Raw genomic sequence first — 22667 nt, 5'->3', positions numbered from 1 at the left:
CGGAACCTAAATAAGACCAAAAAAACTGCTAAGGGCGAGCAGCAGTTCAAGGCAAACTGGCTTTCTGCGGCGAAGAAGGTGGACAAGGTGGCTGTACAAAATCTGATGGCAGGGGTCAAGCGTAAGGCCCGGCAATTCGGATTTGGAAAAGCGGAAGCCTAACTGAATATTTTTCCTGAATTTTATACTAATTGAACTTGAAAAAGAAATTTAATTTGATTTTTTAAATAAACGATTTCACCGATTTACACGCGTTTTCCCTTGACCAAATTTTGACCGTATCACCCTTTATCTAGGATTCACACATAATGTTTTCCAGGATGTAATTGAACAAAAGACCGGCATCAATGATAGCCACGTTCAGGGCTGTTACATAATTTTCTAAATTTGATCCGCGAAATCCACGATTTCTCAAAAGACATCCGCGACTTCAAATACTAATCCGCGACAAAAAACTGTTTTCATTGCCTAAAAATACCATTTGTATACTACTAACATGGCATTTCAAGCAAATTGCTAATAGCATATTAGATTTTTGCCTGCTCTCAACTTAGTGTTCTTTGAAGTACTTTCACATTTTATTTGAGAGCTTTCTATGCCTGTACCATCCTATGCCCAAAGGAAGTAGAGAAATTTTCCAACCCGAAAAATTAATAGACCGGACGGGAATCGAACTTAGTCGCCTCCAGCATGCACTTGCTTTATAGCTGCACCTTTGCCGACTGAGCTAAAGGAGTATCGTTTGTAACCTTTGTTTTTTTTTAATAGCTTTGTATCTTCTTCAGTTATTTATTTCTTTTATAAATTCTGAGTAATTAGTGAACATAATAAAACACCCTTACACTATGAGATTCTATTGAATAATACCGGCCTAGATTATTTAAAAAAAATAATGCATTTTCATTTGAAATGCAAATTTTCTTGAAAGTTAACCTTTGCGTCTTTGACGTATTTTGCTGTCCCAAATTTTGTAGTTAATTTGGCTCTAGTGTTATCACTTTTTTTACCGATTCAAACCAAACACCCTGCACATAATCGAGAAATTACCAATTTCATAAGTCACACTTGTTGGTCACGGCGCGGTTGTGTATTTACACTGATATTCCAATGGTGGGACATTTTCATGATATTTTTTTCGTAGTCAAATCATAATCGAATCGTAAATATGTGACTTTGTGGATCATGCACGATTCATTACTATGTATACCGGAAATTATAGGTTTTCCAAATCGTCCAGGACATCAGTTGATTTGTTCTACTAGATCAACCAAGACTGCAATAATATCTGTAGTATCGAAAAATGTGTGCATCTGTCTGGAAATATTTCAATACTAAAGACATTGTCCCAATATGGGTTGATCTAGTAGATCAAATTATTTGAACTCCAGGACGATTTGAAGAACCTTGAACATCTGGATTACTCGGAAATAGATCATGCTTGATCCACATAGACACTTTAAATCTGTTTGGACATATTTCGATACTATAGACATTATTGCAGTCTTGGTTGATAGAACAAATCAACTGAACTCCAGGACGATTTGGAGAACCTAGAATATCCGGTATACATGGCAATTACTCACATAAATACGATTTGTTCATTCGTTTATGATTAAACAACGAAAAATTCTATGTTCATATAGAAAAAAAGGAAAATGTCTCACAGTGGACATTAGACTGCCAATGAATGTATGGGAAAAATTTGACCATCAAATTTCGCTAACAAACCATATACAAAATGTTTATTGCCTCGAAAAAGGACCCTATGCCAAATTTTAGCTCAATCGGACATGATTTAGGGATGGCGCAAACGCGTCAAAGTTTGACTTTTTTCACTCTCGAAAATCTCCCAAGGGGGGAGGGGGGGGGAGGGGTTACATGACATTTCGGAAATCAAAAATAAAAAATTTGATGCCAAATGTCTTAAAAATGCATGAAACGTCGAGATTTTTTGTTATCTCGAAAAATTTTTTTTTCAAAAATCGACTTTCTGGGACTTCTGGGATTTTTTTCATGATTTCTATATGGAATATAGAAGATTGATGAGTCAGCTTCTAAAACTGTTCCCAATTGTCTCCAACCTGCTTATATATCGAATTAAACCACCATTTAGGATCTAATACGAAATAATTCACTAGGGTAGTCCAATTATTCTTCATTAGGGTGGTCCAAAAATCAAAATAGGTATGTAAAAACCTGAGTGGTGCGAAGACGGAACCACTTTCGAGCTGTCAAATCGAACCACTTTTTTATCATTGTGGTTCGTTGAAATAGATAGAAGTATTGTTATCGTCCAAACGTGATTCGAAACGACTCAAACAATTAAAAATAACAGTATTATCATAGAGGTAACTCTAAGACTAGAAGGTCCCGAAATAACGTGCTCAACTTTTTGGCTCAGCTCTGGTACTCTCTTCGGTCCCAAGCTAATCGATTCACCCCTCGAAACAAAGGAAAAACCAATAACCCCTCATTTTATCTGTCAAACTTTCATAGCGAATCAAAACAAACATTACGTAGTACTAGAATTTTGACTAGAATGGGATACGTTAATCGTTTGCTTGGGACCAATAGGCTAGTCAAGTAGTGAGCCAATTTAAAATCATTAGTTTCGTATTGATTGTTGGTATTATTGCGTATTTTGGACCAAAGTAGACTCCTGCGCTGAAAAAAACCCCTCCGATTTTTTTTCGCTCAGGAACGACTGTGACTTCGGAGAACGTTCTAAGGAGATTTGTGATGATAGTACAAAAGTTCCAGGAAATTTCAACAGATTTTTCCCGCGACAGAAGAGGTTTCAGTGGATATTTTAGTTGCTGCCAGCGAGGTTCTACGGGGGTTCTATAGAGTTTTCATGTTCGAGTTTCACACGATTTGGAGGGAAGTCAAATCGTTGCCATTGGAGGTCCCAGGGAATTTCGACAGCACTTCCATAGATATCGTCGGCCACATTAAATTTGCATCTGATTTGCAACAATTTATACAAATAAGTGAGCAAAACACTTCATTCTGAATTTTATTCCACTCCGTAAAAACTCCAGCTATGAACAATGTCAACAAACAATCACAAAGTCACGAATCGGCTCTGCACAAAAAGCCGTTTGACACTTCTCTCTACCAACCGACGGTGATGAAACGTTTATTTCAACACTACCAACATGAAGAAAATTTCACTTCGCACCACTCAGGTAAAAACCATTAGTTTTTACCAAACGCATGTATCTGAAAATATCATCATGTTGTGTTTTGGAATTTTTAAGAATCCAAACTTCAAAACATTTGATGATATTACTTTTTAGTATCTGAGACCACGTAAAATAGAAGCATAGACAGACATAAATCGTAGAATAATTCCGAAAATTGTACAGGACAACCGTTAGTGCTGTTTAGTTTACAGTACAATCTGACGAAAGTACAATTACTTTTTAACATATCCACCTAATACGGGACAACCCTTTATATATGTTTCTTTTAAATTCCTACCCTATAGAGGTGCCAAAAAAGTACCCGCATAAAGCATATTGTTTATCTGGCTTCCTTTTGGGTATTAATTAAAAAACACACACTAACAGTGTTCTCCTACAGGCAAGCAACGGTCTCAAGTACTTATTTCTACGTAAATTTTTCTACCTTGGCTTTTTCTACCTATGCTTTAGTATAAAAAAGGATGCTATCTGAGGATGTATGATCAATCAGTAGTGCGTTTGAAGAAGACAACAAGCAGAGAACTGATAGAGAATAGTACGACAGTTTGTTAAAAATGGTTGACATTTGGCTAGTTGGAGAATATCTGCCGTCATTCGGCCATTCTGTTAACTTGCCGACGTATAGTGAAGTTTTTCGTAAATATATGTTCATTTGCGTGCTGAAAAAAAAAAGTTGTAAGCTTAGTGCCTTCCTAACAATAAAGGAATTAAAGGATGCTTGGAAGAAAAAATACTTAACACATTTGGTAAATGACATAAGCATAAAGATAACGGCGCCGGTGGTGTAGTGGTAAGCGTGATTGCCTCTCACCCCAGCAGGCCTGGGTTCAATCCCAGTCGGCGCCGCCGGGATGTTCTGAGGCATAACATCTCTGATCACGCCTTACGCCGGGAAGTAAAGCCGTTGGTCCCCGGTTCATGAGTTGATGGTTCGATAGGTAGGGTCCAGGTGTGGGAGCTGCCTTCCTGGCACGTCGGTAGCATTGGTGCTCAGCACGGAAAAAACAAACCAAAGGAAAAAAAAAGCATAAAGAAAAAAACTGTTGCTATTTTTCAATACCTGGAAAGCCTTATTAAAATGCAAACTTAGAATGGCTAAGAAAGACGTCAAAAAAAGGAACACATTTCATGGATCATTGCGGAGTTTGTTTGATATCGGGAAGAATATTAAGGCAAAAACCCGTGAAGAAAAGCAGGCGATGCAATATTTGCAAAAACAGCGGGAACAAGCTCATCTTGAAGAAGAAACTGAGGTTCTCCCTACCAATGAAACCATTTCGAGTAGCGATTTTGAGGAAGAAGGGTCAAGCCAAAGACCGGATCAAATTTGTAGTGCAACCTCAATTGAAACATCATCACAAAACGACAGCCTAGTACATCCGAAATAGCTTCTCCAAAAACAGGTACGTTGTGATGTTTTACTAATGTTTTTTTTTTCTTTTAGATTATACACCTATTACCATCCATATTAATATATTTTGAACGTTCTAGTTCTCCAAAACCAGCTTTGACACGTAAATCGCAACTGATACGAGTTGTTACACTTGAGGTAGCTGCTGCATTGGACTGCTGTAAAGTGAGTGATCGAAATGCTGTGTTTCTAATATCATCGATCGCTAAGGCTTTAGGGCACGATGTTTCATCATTATTGTTGAACAAGGAATCTGTCAGAATCGCCAGAGCAGGATGAATGTCCTGGAGGTATTCTCAGATTTAATTGTAATCCTCCTTTAGTATTTTCAAAAAAAATCCAAGGACTTATGCTCCGGAGTTGTTTTCTCCCACAAAATTTATGAAATTATGCTCAGAATGCCCTTGATATTTTCCTCTGAACTCCTCAGAAATTCCTAAGAGTTTTCATTAAAATTTACTTTTAGGTCACTTTTTAGTCACTATTTTTACAACTATAAGTCACTATTTGGTCACTTATTTCATCAAAATGGTCACTTAAATCACTATTTTTAACAGCAGTGATTGCTACCAGCCCTGTGACTATTGGCCACGAAAAGGCTTGCCAATGCACATCAAAAATCGACTACATACATCCGAACATTTGATTATCTCAAATCGAAGGAAGACATTCCGCGCAACTATCATAAACCGGACTAGTTCATGGTATCTTCGTCAAGCTTCGTCTACAGTTTGGACTTTTACATCAACACAGGCAGGCAACTTTCAGGTTCAATTGGCTAAACTTGGTGAGTTCGTTCCATTTTGTAAATATTTATCTTTTCAAACCAGTAACGTTGGGAGATCACCTTTTTGTGCTGCGTTACTGGTATAATATCTACCACCGAACCCTAGTCGGAACAACTTCAATCTAGGGAATCAGGATTTTCCAGAAATCAAAGGATTACATTTTAGTGCTTGTTACTTTTTATGACTTGATAATAATGACAAGACTCGGGTAGTGACCACCAGGGGGGGGGGGGGGGGTGTTGGCAATCATCCACGGACCATACAAATTTAATTTTTTTTGTATGAACAATTGTCTACGCAGGGGGAGGGGGGGTCAACTGTCTACGTAGTTAATGAACAGCCCCTTATTGGATTCTGAAGCATCGTGCTCGATGTTTTCTTAATCATCTTGCCCCTTAAATGCTGCATAGTAGGCCTGACCGTTTTGATATGTGTGACGCACATAGGGTTACTCAGCGTTGAGTATTGTGAGGATTCTCAAAAATTTGAATGGTTTCGTGGAAAGACCACACACTAGCCTATCGCCGCATGAAAGAAACGAGCCGTAGATGTTGAGTTGAGCAGATTTGTCGAGGGACTGTCAATTTTATCTTGGGATTAGCACTGTTTTTTTTTCGTAGGACAAACAGGTATTCTGGAAACTTTCTGGACATAGAGTACTTTCAATAGAACGTGCAGGGCTGTTATAACAGTCGTAGGTTTGGAAATTGCAACTATTGTTTACCCCTACCACGATATGTGCTCCTGTCATCGTCGACTTGACGATCTCGAGAGGACACGGGTGGGGTAGGTGCTGCTACTGTACCTTTCGACCATTGACAGTAATTGATGGTATGCTCCCATCCAGAGTTATGTACTTTGACTATATGTTTTTAGTATTACTTCTACGTGAAGTCAACGATTTGCATAGTTGAAGAAAACCTAAGCAAACCTACGACTGGATGCCTTCCTTCAAATAACAACTGAAGTGCGGTAAAAAATCGGTAGAACTGTTTCAAACACACAGTTGGTACTTGAGCGGGTCGGTTTTCATCTCTTTTTGCCAGTGGTGGCGGGGGGAGCGGGGGGAGGGACACCCCTCACCATCCCTCTCCAAAGGGGGAGTTTGGTTTGGTCCTGGAGAGATCCGCTTCGGCTGCCCAGCTACGAGAGTCGCTGCCAACTGATAAACCTTGAACCTCTCCGGATTAGAAGGGACACCAACAGAGCTTTGATTATCGCCGACACTCTACAGGGACGAATAGATTGGGAGGCTATCCTAAGGCAAATTGACCTAAACGTGCAACCCCGACCACTCCGTAACAACCTCATGCTGAGACTGCCACCAACAATCAATACGAAACTAACGATTTTAAATTGGCTCACCACTTTAGTAGCCTATTGGTCCCAAGCAAACGATTAACGTACCCTATTCTAGTTGAAATTCTATTACTACACTATGTTTGTTTTGATTCGCTATGAAAGTTTGACAGATAACATCAGGGGTGTGTGGATTCATGCAGAACATGCAGGGGTGAGTGAAATAGCTTGGGACTGCTTGGGACCGTTGTTCTGGTACTGAGTGAGCCAAAAATAATAATGATTTTCTTCGGGACCCAGTGGTCTTAGAGTTACCTCTATGCTGCCACTGCGTCGCACGAACTACGGGGCATATGGTGCGATTTGCGGACTACAGCGTGTGTTCAATAGAGTCGCATCTGTATTCGACTTTCACCTCACACGTGATGCGCTTCGTCGGAGATTCTCATCTGTTTTCGCCGGCCGCAGTGACTGATAGAGAAAATTAGTGTATTTCCATTTATGTTTTTTTTTACATTCTGACCATGTTGCTTTGTTTTTCTTTCTGTGATTATTTGACATGTAATTTTACTATTATTATTTTTATGATTAGTATTATTAACATCATTTGGGCTACAGCCAGCCTGTTGATGTATGGCAACAATAAACAATAAACAAACCAATCGTTGAAATATCGTTGGATTCAACAATGGATCTGCCTGTAATGTTTTTAAAAAAAAATCATTAGAAAATTAAATGCAAATGTATCAATTAAAGCATTTACCTGATAGACGTAAGGCTTCGATGACCTTTTTCTTAACCGGGAGGTCTACATTTTCGTCGAACAGACATAGTCCGATAAGGCTGTTGTCCAAATATTGCAAGTGAGTTAAAATTCCTTTATGTACTGCTTTCGCAACGTCTTCATCAACAGTTTCATATTCCTTCAATATTTTTAACAGGTTCAGATCGTTGTTGGGTGCCATCGCTGCACAAGGAGCAAGAAGCCAACTTTTCAAATAAATTTTAACAATGAACACACAAAATCGAGCTAGTTGATTTTTAGTTTTATCTGGTAAAACAAATTCATGCCGAAGAATAAACATTTTCAAAGAATAAATGATTTTGGCCATCCACCTTGCATTGTGGAACGCACCAGGAGCTCTTATTTGTAATTTTTCATCGATTTTTCCACCCAAATATAAAATGGCAAGTTGTAGAACCTCTCGGTAATCACCACGGTGGTGTTGCTCTCTAATTTGTTTTTCATAAAACTCCAATAACGCCAATCTTTCTATTTCCGAAATAGCTATTTAAAAAAAATCATCTTCCATACCTGAGTGGTATGAAGTCATTTCCTATATGTGCCATTTTGATCGGAATTCCTTAAAAAACTCAACATTTGGAGACTTTGACGTTTCAAATTTCAGAATTTTAAAAGTTTTGCCAAGTAGCAGTTCATGTATGTGGTGTCTACAAGGGAGGCCTATAAGCTGCCTCGTAAACAATTTGTCCAGGTACTGACACGCACCTTTTTTCTACCGGTGTTTGATGCAGTAGTATCAAAAGATGTAAACATAATTCTGAAAACAAACGATAAAATAGTCAGAATTCTGAGGTGAACATACAAGATTTAAGATCATACCTGTCCGCAAGCCCCCATTCGACGACTGCATTGTACACCGCTTCTGCTTGTTGTGCCCCCGTAGAGTTTTCGATGGGTGGAACAGGCAATAATTTGCTAATGCCTTCGACTGATACAACTATGGCCAAGCGCTCGGTTTTTGGTAGAGCTTTGGATGGTAATATCACAAACGAAGTGACAGACGGAGCGGCTCGAAAACTTTGGTGACTAACCTGCTATTTCAATTTTACAGTGTACCACATGGCAACACCACTACTACTGGATTGTACCACATGGCAACACTACTACTGGATTGTACTAGCATTTTCACCAAATGTATTAGAATGTTTTGGTTCTATCTCTTTCACTCTACTCAAAACTGAAATGCATAAAAAAAATGACAAAATGATACACTCTTTGCACACTGTCAAAGAATCATTGTACACAAAATCAACTTTATTCAAATCAAAACAAAAAAACTAACCCATCTGGTGGATGATGGCACAAGCTTCCAAGAAAATTCTATTACAGTGAACCACTTTATTTTAATGGATTTCTTCGCCAGCTAGTCGTCTGTTACTTCGTTTGTGGTAATATGTTAGGTAGCAGCTTAGAATCCTAATGTACTGTTAAATTTATATCTGGCTTAAACGACGCTTTTAAATCATGTTGCATTTGTAAGCGAATTCCTGCTCTGGCGATTCTGACAGATTCCTTGTTCAACAATAATGTTATATAATATTACAAAACCAATATTGATTAAATTTTATGCATTTTATTATTAATCAAAATTTATACATTGGTCCGATTAATATTTTCTTCAAAACTATACTAAGTCCGATTATCGGAGTGGAATTCGATCAGTGTATACTAAAACGATCAAAAATGACAATGTCAAACACGATGGCACTCGTAATTTGTTTTTCAGTTCACGTTGAAGGTGATAACGTTCTCAAATGTAGTTGAAGATGCTAATTTCAAATAACAGACTGTAGTGGTCCCCCCCCCCCGCCACCACTGGCAAAAAGAGATGAAAACCGACCCGCTCAAGTACCAACTGTGTGTTTGAAACAGTTCTACCGATTTTTTACCGCACTTCAGTTGTTATTTGAAGGAAGGCATCCAGTCGTTGTGGAAATTGCAACTATTGTTTACCCCTACCACGATATGTGCTCCTGTCATCATCGACTTGACGATCTCGAGGGGACACGGGTGGGGTAGGTGCTGCTACTGTACCTTTCGACCATTGACAGTAATTGATGGTATGCTCCCATCCAGAGTTATGTACTTTGACTATATGGGGAAAAAACCGATTTGTACCTTCCTTAAAAGTTGTTCTAGCTCGCTATTCTAATATCTATATGCAATCTTCACACTGCCGTACTCTAACGGAACTATCAACTCTATCCCGAAAAAAAATAACAACAAAAATACATTAAAAAACAATGTAACAATAAGACGAAAATTATTGTCTTAACAATGATTTATATTGTTACGTCTACAATAAATTTACCTTGATTTATGTTGTACAAAACAATAAATTTCATGGTAAATGGAAAATTTACAATAAAAAAGGGGGGTTGTTAAGTATCTTAACAATGAAATTTTCGTGATTTTCCCATATAATTTTTTTTCAATAACATTATATATTATTGTTATTTTACTGTTGGTTGGCGAATTTATTGATTAAAAAAAATAACAGTGTACTTTAGAGTGTATGTGTTGGCTTGACAGATCTACTTTATCGACTTTAAAAATAAATCGAAAAAATAAAATTTGCCCCGGGAAGGGAAGGGGGTGGTATGTCTGTTACGGGTGGTCCTTTTTTTACTGGTTATGGATCGAGATTCGATCCGGAACTTGTGAGAAATGCAGGCCAACTCCCCTGCGCTCGATATCCCTAGGTCACGTCTCCTTGGTGGTTGAGCGTCGTTGATAAGTTAATGCATTCGACTGGAGAGAATCACCCATGAAATATGCTTCCACCTGAGAGTTCCTTCCTGACATCTTCAAGTGGTGGAATTTTTTATTATTATTGTATGATTATTGACTGCACGGACAAGGTCTCCATTAAGCTTTAGAGAGGGCCTAGGATAAGATATGAGCGGACGCGGACTGCCTGGTTTTGAGCCAAACGAACTGTCAAAGCAAGAGCCATACGAGCAGCGCCTATCTTAATTACATTGGCAGTGTTGCTGACCCTCTCATAGTCTGCATGCTTCAATCAGATTTATTTTTATTGTTCGTGAAGTAACCCACAATGAAAATACACCAATATTTAATGTAACAACAATTTTTATTGTAATAGAGTTGTTCATTATTGTTCATGATCGAATCATGTTAACAATAAAATAAATGAAAAATACGATAAAAATCATTGTAACAACATTTTATTATGTACATTCATTGTACAGCTAGGTAGCAGTTTTGCCGTTTTCGGAAGAGTACAACATTATAACAATCATTTTTATTGTCGACAATAAATATTAATGTAAGAGCATTGTTTCCACTGAAAATTTCACTGTAATTTTTTTTTCGGGATGCTTTCATCTACTCCATCTATCGTATAAAAATTACCACTACAGTCTGTTATTTGAAATTAGCATCTTCAACTATGTAAATCGTTGACTTCACGTAGAAGTAATACTAAAACATATAGTCAAAGGTTCTCAAATGGTTCTGCAAACATCGTCCGCTCATTGATCGAAAGAAGCATATAAGCCTGCCGGAAGTGGAATCAGAGCGTGCCATCAATGGCAACCCTGTATCGATTAGCCAATAAACTGCTGATGCACAGTAATTTCTTCTATCTGTTGGACTTAACGGCCAAAGCGTTGCATATAACAATTCCGGTGGACCCAAGTTTTAGCCGCTTATCAAAGATCAAAACAGCGGGTAATGATAAACCTGGGTTTCGATAATGATAATTTATGGTATGCTTTTGCTTTAATTAAAACTTTAATTTTTATTTGAAAACAATTATATTAAGCATTAAACGAAAAAGAAGCAGAAAATACATTCCCTCGAATAAACCGTATGTATGCATTGCAAGCATATTTCGATTTTATACTATGGCAGGTATAAATCATTTTTATACTAAGTCTGTATTCTCTCCCTTTATACCGACCTTTGCGTCGGCACGGAGAGTTGCGATTTAGCGTAACTTTTATACTATTTAGCTTCCAATATTTTTTGAGTGTAGTGTAGTACTGGAATGTATACTAGAATGGGATACGTTAATCAATTTGCTTGGGACCAATAGGCTAGTCAAGTAGTGAGCCAATTTAAAATCGATAGTTTCGTATTGATTGTTGGTACCACCATGTAAGTAACGATAAAAGATTTTTCACAGATGGGTCAACCATAAATGCTTCCACTGGATTTGGTGTATTTAATCAATTTCATAGCGCCTCTTATAAACTGCAGAAACCATGCTCAGTATACGTTGCGGAACTCGCAGCTATATTTTACGCAGTAGAGCGAATTGCCTCACTACTTTCTGACCATTATTTCATTTTTACGGATAGTCTTAGCTCATTGGAGGCTATTCGTTCAATGAGGCCGATGAAGCACTCCTCGTATTTCCTGCCTGAAATACGATCTAAACTGAGTGCTTTATCTAACTGCTCATATACTATCACCTTAGCTCACCTTGCTCAATTCCGGGTAATGAGAAAGCGGACTCGTTGGCTAAGGTGGGCATAGCGCGATATTTTTGGCGATATTTTTGAGCGACAAATCGCCTTCAACGAATTTTTCTCCATTGCTCGTCAGCAAGTCCTCATCAGTTGGCAACAAAAATGGAATGATGGTGAATTGGGTAGATGGTTACATTATATTCTCCCACAGGTGTCGAACAAACCATGGTTCAAAGGGTTGGACATGAGCCGCGACTTTATACGCGTTATATCAAGGCTTATGTCCAATCACTGCTCGTTAGACTCGCACTTCTATCGAATTGGGCTCTCAGGCAGCAATGTATGTGCGTGTGGCAGTGGTTATCACGATATCGAGCATGTTGTTTGGTCATGTACCTTACTCCGTGTTGCCAGATCTGAGTTATCCACATCCCTCAGGGCCCGAGGAAAACAACCCGCGATACCCGTTAGAGATGTCTTGGCGAGCCGAGACCTCGACTATTTGAATTTAATTTATGTGTTTTTAAAACTGATAGATCTGAGGATTTAGTAGTTAGTGTCATCTTGTGTTCTCCCAAGTTGTTAGCTGCCCATCGGTGTACCCCCATGTTTGTCTTTTTCATCAGAGTGTCGTTTAGTTCGAGATCAAGAGCACATTGCTCTACAAAACTTGTGTTCACAATCCCTACCCTGCCATCCATTTGTTACAATTTGTCACCCCTAACCTCGAGATAGCCGCGAGTAATCGGCCCCGCTTTACTAACGTTAGTTTTAACATTCAAAGTGTTTTTTATATTACTTCATACGCGAAGTTAGCGATTTTCAGAGTTGGTTGGAAATGCTAACATGAAGCTTTAGTGTGATAATTTATTAGCTAGAGAATGATCTTTTTTGGAAGAGGGTAGGTGGATAGTTCCGTTAGAGTACGGCAGTATGAAAATTGAATAGAAGTTTGAATATGAGCGAAGGGCCATTAATGCGACAGTTTTAAAGATAGACGCACGGATATTCTCAGTTCGATTGAGGCTATTCGGTCGATGAAACAAGGTAGGCACTCATCTTATTTTGGCCTAATCTGCGCGGCGTGTGAGGTGAGGTGACACGCTGTCACTTGTGAAGTGACAAATGTCACCTCGGGTGAGGTGACTCTCCGTGCAAATCAAATGGAGAGTCACCTCACCCGAGGTGACAATTGTCACTTCACCATCACTTCACTGTCACCTCACCTCACACGCCGCGCAGAATAGGCCCAATTTCCTTTCAAAGGTAAGGGAGCAGATGTGTGTGCTGGTCGAAAGATCATATATGATTACCTTTGTATGGGTCCCCTCACATTGCTCAATCCCAGGCAATGAGAAGGCGGACTCTCTCGCAAAGGTGGGCGCGCAGGAAGGCGAATTGTATGACAGGCAAATTTCACACGATGAATTTTACCATTTAGTGCGTCAGAGTACCTTTTCGAGTTGGCAAACCGATTGGGACACTGGAAATCTTGGACGGTGGTTACATTCAATTACTCCTAATGTTTCTTCAAGAGCGTGGTTTAAAGGCTTGGGCTTAAGTCGTGACTTCATTCGCGTGATGAGTAGACTTATGTCCAACCACTACTCGCTAGATGCTCATCTCAATAGAATAAACCTCGTGGACAGCAACATCTGTCGGTGTGGAAACGGTTACGACGACATCGAACACGCAGTTTGGCAATGTACGGATAATGACGCCGCCAGAGAGCGACTTTTGAATACCCTCGAGGCCCAAGGAAGACAACCCTATGTTCCTATCAGAGACGTGTTGGCAACCCGTGATCTCTGCTATATGCAGTCCGTTTATGTTTTTCTTCAAATGTCTAGTATAAGAATTTAATTCCTTTTGTCTCTCTTTATTAGTTTTTGTTTGTCTTGTCCCCCCGTCTCGATGAGTCTCATCGTCGCCCACTGGTCACCCACCATAGCCGGTCGAACTCCGGACGAAGCTAGAACAGCACTACCGTTCATACTGGCGACAACGCTCTGATGAGACAACGAAACCCTACCCCAAGCTCCTCCCCTGATCCTATCCTTCGAAAATGTACCCTTCTAACCTCGAGTAAGCCGCGAGTAATCGGCCCAACTCCTACTAGACATAGAATTAACTGAATTTTGTTACACACAGTGAACAATGAATTATCGGCTCCGTAAAGCTAACGCGATTGAGCCTTCCAAATAAACGAACTAGATAAAAAAAAGATAGACGCACATCTTTTGCCTAACCCGTACGATGTACGCGGAGACTTGAAGTATGTCTCCAAGTCTACTTTGCCTGTAGACTTGGAGACATACTTCAAGTCTCCGCGTACATCTTACGGGTTAGGCAAAAGATGTGCGTCTATCTTTAAAAACTGTCGCATTAATGGCCCTTCGCTCATTTTCAAACTTCTATTCAATTTTCATACTGCCGTACTCTAACGGAACTATCCACCTACCCTCTTCTATAAAAGATCATTCTCTAGCTAATAAATTATCACACTAAAGCTTCATGTTAGTTTTAAGTAATTTTGTAATCTAATCAATGAATATTGGCTCCGCAAAGCTACAGCAAGAGAGCCTGGAAAAATAAACGCATTATAAAAAAAAAAGTTTGACGGATAAAATTAGTGATTCATGGATTTTCCTATGTTTCGAGGGGTGCATCGATTAGCTTGGTACCGAAGAGAGTACCAGAGCTTAGCCAAAAAGTTGAGCACGTTTCTACTGGACCTTCTGGTCTTACCTCTATGGTAGTAGCATAGCATAGATTTTTTGGATTACTAATGCAACCATATTTCACGATCTGCTTCACCTCTCTCTGTAGCTCATTGAATTCCATTATCGTCTGATTGGTCTACTTGGGAACCATCTTCGATTGGTTGATCGTCATCTGATTCTCATGTTTCGGATAATGCTTGAGTAGTTGGCTTCCGTAATAAACCAGTACCATCAATAAACGATATAACATATGATTCAACTATATTATATAAGGTAGCGACGCTGGTGGTGTAGTGGTAAGCGTGATTACCTCTCAACCCAGCAGGCCTGGGTTCAATCCCAGTCGGCGTCGCCGAGATGTTCTGAGACATAACATCTCTGATCACGCCTTCCTTTGGAAGGGAATAAAGCCGTTGGTCCCCGGTTCATGAGTTGATGGGTCAATAGGTAGGGTCCAGGTGTGCTCAGCACGGAAAACGAATCAAGGAAAACATACAAAAAAAATTATATAAGATGAGCACGATAACCCGAATTGATGATGAGTAGTGTAGTCGTTTTCAATGCGGGTTACGGTACGGAAATCCTTACAGTTTAGGAGACCAGAAGAACATGGTTGAGGTTCAGTTATGGATGTGTGCCGTTCAGTATCATCGTCGTTGGTAGTACCAAATTAGTCATCACTTCCAGTGCGAATTCCGGGTCATCCTCATACACATCGGGATCGTCAGGTAGTTCACAAATCTTCTCCAGCTCCCTATCAATTTCGTAACCCGATTCTGTAATCGGTATGTTCGACATACCTATAGCTAAAACGTATGCACGTGCATGAGTGCATTTTTCACGGTAGAGAATTGTAAAGTTTGAACAAAATTCCATAGCAATCTATTAAAAATCTACTTAATCTAACAAAGGACGTCCAAATTAGTAAAATTCTATTGAAAAACTTACCAATTTGTTTAATTGACAACGCATTTGAACTTATTTTCTTCTGGCGATTTGTTTACACAAAAATGGGTCTTAAATCATCATTATACACTTGTTCCGGCTAAAAAAATCAGAAGTATTGCCAGATATCATATGAAGCCATTGCGCAAAAAATAATAATTGTAAAGCTATTGTTTGTGAAGAGAAAAAGAATACAAATGGTACATAAACCCTAATAAAGTTTGTATGGTTATTTTGCTTAACGACGCGTTCGAGGTATCATCCAAACCATTTGTGGAATAATTCTATCATTTGGGTTATCGTTCGTTGATGGTATAGGAAGTACAACTGCCTTAGAAAGGGTTAAGTAAAAAGTTAAAAAAAAAATCAGCAAATATTTGCAGCAGGCAGAATCTTGTTGGACTGTAGAATTCATATCCTGTAGTTGGAAGGAGATTCTAATTTATCCCGAAGATGAACGTGGGCGATGTTGCCCAAGGATTCATCCAAACCGTGTTTGGCCCTTCATACAATGGCAGGTTGAGTACAATTAGAGGTTATTAAACTTGATCAAGTCGAGCATCGAGGATAGCCCACAGTCTACGGACAGTTGTTGTCGTGAGTGGTAGTTTCATATCATATCATCATATCAATGAACAGCAGCACAAGCAACTCGAAGTAGGTTGGACCGGCAAGTTGTTGCGAAGCCTTTACTTCCCAGAAGGTTTTTTTGGTTGTTTTTAGATGCAAAAATGTATTTATGTAAAGTGCTAGAACGAAAAGTCAAATATTATCAAACACATCTAATTTTTTTTTTATTAAAATCAATAGTATGCTAATTGTTTTTCAATGTTACTCAGTTGAATTTTCAATAATACCTTTGAACTAGAATAGTTGACACACTGAGAAGCTTAAATAAGTACTGACTATTTAAATGGTAGATTGACAAACAAGAGACGGACCGAAAAGTTGTGTCTACATCTGCACACTTAATTTGGTTTGCCGAGATTCCAACAGCCAAGTAGTACCAAGTAGCCAAGTAGTACACATATTTTGCAGACATAAATCAGCAAAAGTAAATGCCGAGGTAATACGAGACGAGCCGAGGCTGTTGGAGATTTTACCGAGCTAGATTGAGTGTGTACACCAGGAGGTACAACTTCTGCAGCCGTCTTCGACTACAACGAGGTGAGGACAAAGATCATCAAACCATTGTCTTGAATATTATCACTTTGAGAAAAAAGGAAACAGTTTTTTAAACCAACGATCAAGATTTTGCTAAATAATTTCTCACATCTATTCCCAGTAAAGGCAACGACACTTTCTACACCTAGGATAAAAGATATATTAATCTTACTGTCTATACGGATCCCGAGCGGTCCATCCTCTGTATAGATAATGCTGCATCAATGTCGCACTCCCACAGAATTTAAAAACTAAATATACATCTATCGGCCCCAAAATCGGTAGAAACGGAATCGTTGGAATTATGCCACTGATTCACATTGGGTGAAGACATCTTGATCAGTGACAACCCCTTGTTTGGAGTAGTGTCCTTACTGATGAAAATGTTATTCGCCCTAATTGTAGCAATACATTAACACTCGATGTTTCGAAGATAAATGGGAAAACTTGAATCAGTTGGACACAATGTGGACAAAAGTGAAATTAGTCGCAAAATCGAATGCATGTTACAATTAATCTTATCAGAGCTTGATAAATATAAGTCATATACTGAGAGAAAGGCTAGCACGGATACGCCTAAGAGCCTTTGTGTCACAATGGTTGCAAAACTTCAGCGATTTAAGAAGAAGGTGGAGGAATAGGACCGCTGGAAGGAGGTGGGCCGGGAGGACCCTGTGGGGGTCCGACGGGCATTGGAGCGCCTCCGAGCCCTGCCTGTACTGGTGGAGGTGGTCCTTGGGTAGGGGGCAGAGGGGCCTGCTGTGGGGGTAGGGGCGGTTGCTGTTGCGACATTGGCCCTGTTGGAGGATGATGTGGATTCGCCGGTGGTGGTGGTGGTGGCGGCGGCTGCTGCTGCAGAAGAGGACCACCAGGCGGACCTCCAGGCATTGGTGCACCAGCTGCGGGATGTCCCGGATGTGGTGGCAATGTCGGCGGCAACGGCGGTGGACCTGGAGGGCCCTGCACATGCTGCAAGGACGGCGGTTGACCAGGTGCCGTCGGGGGCATGATGTTATTTTGCGTAGAACCTTCGATAGGCATCGTAGTAGGAGGAACAGAGATAATTCCGTTGCTGCTGGGTGTACTGGCGCTGTTCGGCACTGGAGCTCCAGGTTGTCCCCCGGTAGATGGCATTGGTGGCTGCTGCTGAGGGTCTAGAATGCAACAAAAGGACGAGTGTTAGTATGGTTCGATGAATGTGGGCAGCGAAGTCATATTTCAATATCAGACTCACTAGTTCCAGGGGCCTGGCCTGGTCCGGGTGGGCCTTGCGGAGGTCCTTGGGCAGGCTGTTGCTGAGGAGGAGTAACGCCAGCTGCTGGAGCACCACCTATCGCAGGCTGCTGCCACTGACCTTGTTCCAGCTGGAATCGCTGATGAGCCTGCTGTCGAGCACGGAATTCCGCTGCCTTCAGCTGTTCCAAATGGAACTGCTGCCGTTCTTGTATCAACTGCTGTCGTTGGTATTCCAAACCTTCCCGCTCTCGCTCCATCGTTGTTTCGAGCTCTTCAAAGTGTCGTAGCTTGATCTCCAGTTTCTTCATCTGTGTTTCGACCAGCAGAGCAACCAAGCTCTTGATCTTCCTCTCTTCAACGGCAGCCAAATGTTTTGCTTTGACGGCGGCCGCGGCCAAGGCAGCAGCTGCTGCCGATTGGAGATTTCCCTCGTTAAATACCTTCGGGTCACCATTCTCCTTGGCAAGCTCCGAAGATCCTTCCTTGTCCTTACCCTTGTCGGCTTCTGCTCCGGCCTCTGACTTTTGCTGATCGCATCCTGCCGCAGCATTAGAATCAGACGTTTTAGTATCATCTTCTTGAGAAGAATTCTCTGTTTTATCAGATTGGTTATCTTTGTCTTAGGGAGACCAAACAACAATAAAATCACAAACCCCCAAGCAAAGAAAAATGAAATAAGTAGAGCACACAGCCGCAGCCAAACAATGAAACGAGAAGCGAAAACAAATAGAGATTGGAAATGAGACCCTTGAAAAAGCTTAGAGAAACAAAGTTTGCAGATTGAAAGTTGAAATAATAAAATAATACAATGGGGGTTATTCCGAGAGTCGAAGTGACTTTTGTCACTAGTGAAGTGAGAAAAGTCACGTCGTGGTGACGTGATTCTTCATTTGATTTGCACAGAGAGTCACGTCACCACGACGTGACTTTTCTCACTTCACTAGTGACAAAAGTCACTTCGACTCTCGGAATAACCCCCAATATATATGCTGCTCCAGCATAGAGGCTATCTTACCGTCGTCCTTCTTGGAACCATCCTTCATCTCGACATCAGCAGATCCCGGAGTAGCTGGAGCACCCGTGCCGGCAGTGCCAGCGGCTCCAGGGACTTTGCTCTCCTCATCTTCCTTATCCTTGTCAGGACCAGTACCGGCAATGCCGCTTGTTGCCAACCCAGCGTACGGATCGAACTTTCCTCCGAAACTGGACTTTTCCACATTCTTCAGATGGGCATCCATCATCGTAGCGGGGACTTCGTCCTATAACAACAGTTGACTTTAGTAACGAAATATTTTCACCCCAAAGATCCAGTGGCGTCGCCCTAACCTCAATCTACCTGTTCAACAACTCTCAAAACGTAAACAAACAAAACAATATTGGTTCAAATGGATACAAATAAGTCAAACTAGAGGACCCTGTATCCTTTGAAATTGATTTGAATGTAAACATGATCCTAAATAACGTTTTCAAAGTTATTGAACAGGTAAAAAGTGAGGTTACGCGACGCCACTGCAAAGATCACATACCTTAATAGCGGCAAACTCTTCCATTGCGGCCTTGGCAGCGCTGGCAGCAATCCTCGGATCTACTACCGAAGCCAGGAACGCAACCGTCGACATAATCGGATTGCCAGCTTTACTGAACGGAATCGGCTGGTAGGACAACGGTCCCAGATACGTATTATCATCCTCCAGATAGGGATCCTCGATTGGAAGTCTCAGGAAGTGCAGAATACACTCGTCCTGGGTACGAGATCCAACATGCTCGCACACCTTGTTCCAATCATCCTTGTACATTTCCAGACCCTCGAGCAAAAGAAGTGTCTCCTGTTCGGACCAATCGCGGGACATGCTTGCAGCGGTCTTGTTCCGCATGGCAGACGGTTTCTTGACGTACTGATCCAATCGAAGACCGAATTGGCCGTTGGGATCTGCGGTGATCGTTCCCGGTTCGGTTTTTATTCCGTCCAACATGCCACCGGAGGGAGCTCCCGTTGCTCCTGGTATGGCTCCAGGAGTAGCTGGGTCATCCTTTTTGTCTGGCTTCTTGTCCAAATCAAGCAGATTTTTAGCAGCCGATGGTTGAGCGGTTTTCGGAGGATTGAGCGGTTGCAATCCGGATGGGGTATCGCTCAGAACGTGGAAATGTGAAGTTGGTGGAGGACCCATTGGAGTAGGACGTGAATCAGCATCGATCTGGTAGTTGATCAATCCCCACTGTTCAAGAAAAGCATGAACACGCATAATAGCGCAGACGTCTCCTGCCAAATTTCTTCGGCAAGCAGTGCTGGTCAAGTACTCCGTTGGGTTCAGCCGATAGGTATCGATCATAAAATTACGATAAGCAAGGTAGATTTCCGGAGTTTTCGACTTGTTTTTCCCATTGAAGAACTCCGGGAGGGCACGCTTCTCAACCACATGAATCGAATTGTAATCGAACCAAGCCGAATAGGATGGAACTATAATATGATGCGTCTGCTCGGTAACATTATCCTCCAGGTCGTCCTTGTTGTGAGGGAACTCCTGAGTATTGCTGTTGTCGCTGGTTTTGCCAGCTTGACTATCATCTCCCGTGCGATCCGCATTAGCTCTGTCAATGTCGTCATCCAGATCCGTCATTGTTGCATATTTTATAGGCATCATTTCCGGATCTCTCTTGGGCTGTGGGGTGGCCGGACCTGAAGCAGAATTGCTCGAACCAGCCTTCACCTCAGTCAGATTAGTTTCCGGCTGAGGGTCGTCCATATCCTTTGTCAGATCTTCCGATTCTTCGTCATCGGCACGAGGCTTTTTTTGGAATACGGCCGGTGACCGGCCGCTCTTCCGTTTACCACCCTTTGCCTGCGGAGAAGGCGATCGTTTGCGCTTCTGATGAACAACTTTAGCTTTCTTCACTTTATCGTCCGATCCACCGGCCATCAGATCCTCCACACCGAGTCGCAGTTTGTGGACCTTTTTACGACCGGCTTCATCTACTTCGTAATCTTCTTCTGCCATCCATTCGTTGTACTCTTCCAGATCGGTTACCCACGAAAGCGAAACACGCCAACGGTCACCCGGTGACATCGGAGAATCCGGTACGGCCTCCGGCAAATCAAACGTATTCGGTACCCAGGTATCGTACGAATCCGGAAAGTAATACCAATGAATCATCACATGCTTATCCCGGCGGAATGTAGGCCTTGCATAATCCTCCGGCAAGGGATCCACCGCCGGATAGATGATATGCGTCGCCTCCTCCTCGTCCAGCGTCATCTCACCCTGATGATTGGTGACAATGTCCGATATTCGATTAGCGGTAGCCTTGTCCACTTCGGGCCTAACGTAAACGATCGGTAGCCGCATGCATTCAGCTTCGATTAGAGCCGTCTCCATGTCAAGCAGCATCTGTATAATGGGGTCCTTACGCATAGGGTTCTGAAAGGGTGGAACATTTGATCAAAAGGGAATTAGCACCGGGCGTGGAACATGCTTACCTTGTTTACGGTAAAATCGAATTTCCGCCAGCGCTGTTCAGCCTTGTAACGGTACATCGTAGCCAGAATATGACACAGCGATCCACCCGGTTTAAAATCCATAAAACATCGCATCTGCGCAAAAAGTAAGAACTTTACCACTGACCACAAGCTGTTCTTAGTTTGGGAAACACTTACCGGCAACCTAGTAGTGGGTGGATCCTGCGCATTTTTTCCTAGTTTGGTCTCCTGGTACTGCACAAACTGTACTACTAATTGCGCTAATGATTCCTTTGTCGGAGGATCAGGAGCCAAGTACTGAAATTACGCAAAATGATATGAGTAGTAATTTCATCTCACAGGATATCGCCGCCTTCCAATCCCTGCCAATGTCAAAAATGGCCGTGATGTATTTCCAACCAACTTCTTTTTCGCTCACAATCACCATCTCAACAACCGGAACCGGAACGATTTCCTTGAGTTTTATTCATTTCAAACATCAAAAAACTATTTTTTTTTTCTCATTAGCAGTCGGTGCACAGAAAAATCAAGATGGCTCATTTTCCACAGCGGCATCCGTCAGGTTAGACCACGGCTTCAGAAGAATGTACTAACCTTTTTGAAGTTTTTCTGCAGCCATTGTCGCACCGTTTCGAACCCTTGCAGTGATTCCGGTGCCGTGAAGAACTCGGCATTTGGACCACCGTCTTTTTTAGGTCCAAGCGAGACCATTTTCTGGGGAAATTTCTAATTTTCTCGGTACTCGTCACCAAACACAACACTTGCACGACGGCGGCGGACGCTTCTCGATATTCTGGCTGCGGTCGTATGCATTTTTTGTTTACGGCAAAATGGTGCCAAGGTTCGTACATGCAGAGCGCGTGATGGAAAGGTGGGAACAGGCAAATGTCATGATGGGGGGTGATTCGTGAAAAATGCAGAGTCAGCTCACGGAGAATTGAAAGAACTCAAAATTAAGTCTTTTGTACTCATCTGGACAGCTAAGTGCAACGAGTCAAAATTGAGTTCTTTGCGAAGTATTCAAATTTAAGTATTTTAATAAGACTTCGCATTGAGTTAAATATAACTGTTTCATTAGGAGTGTACATTCGGTGAAAAGTACCTAAAACTGGGTCCTCATTTTAAAATAATATTGAAAACAAATATTGTTCTGCCATAAACCTACACTAATAAAATTCC

General features: G+C 41.3%; 1 protein-coding gene across 3 annotated transcripts; it reads right to left on the bottom strand.

The window, feature by feature from the left end:
- Nucleotides 1-16933: 16933 nt before the first annotated feature.
- LOC135702472 (SWI/SNF complex subunit SMARCC1-like) lies at nucleotides 16934-22257 on the bottom strand. Of its 3 annotated transcripts, none has more exons than XM_065223505.1 (7): nucleotides 22083-22257; nucleotides 21666-21785; nucleotides 21489-21602; nucleotides 19540-21429; nucleotides 19029-19272; nucleotides 18012-18632; nucleotides 16934-17931 (listed from the first exon to the last, which is right to left on the bottom strand). In XM_065223505.1, the coding sequence occupies exons 1-7, from the start codon at nucleotides 22197-22199 to the stop codon at nucleotides 17396-17398; spliced, it is 3642 nt and encodes a 1213-aa protein (XP_065079577.1). In that variant the 5' UTR covers nucleotides 22200-22257; the 3' UTR covers nucleotides 16934-17395. The 3 variants fall into 3 exon arrangements, with proteins under 3 accessions (XP_065079577.1, XP_065079579.1, XP_065079578.1); XM_065223507.1 differs by having other exon boundaries at nucleotides 18012-18551; XM_065223506.1 differs by having other exon boundaries at nucleotides 19540-21414.
- Between the last annotated feature and the right edge of the window lie 410 nt (nucleotides 22258-22667).

This window comes from Ochlerotatus camptorhynchus, unplaced genomic scaffold, assembly GCF_037179485.1.
Source record: "Ochlerotatus camptorhynchus isolate MF236.1 unplaced genomic scaffold, CSIRO-AGI_Acam_v1.1 ptg000193l, whole genome shotgun sequence".
Lineage (NCBI taxonomy): Eukaryota > Metazoa > Arthropoda > Insecta > Diptera > Culicidae > Ochlerotatus > Ochlerotatus camptorhynchus.
This window is presented reverse-complemented; position numbering and strand designations above follow the sequence as displayed.

Bases quoted from the DNA above. Each gene is read 5' to 3' on its own strand.
- LOC135702472 (XM_065223505.1), bottom strand. From the start codon at position 22,199: ATGGTCTCGCTTGGACCTAAAAAAGACGGTGGTCCAAATGCCGAGTTC. The intron at 21,786-22,082 runs GTTAGTACATTC...GCGTAATTTCAG, and splicing joins TGCAGAAAAACTTCAAAAAG to TACTTGGCTCCTGATCCTCC. The intron at 17,932-18,011 runs GTGAGTCTGATA...GTTGCATTCTAG, and splicing joins AGGCCAGGCCCCTGGAACTA to ACCCTCAGCAGCAGCCACCA.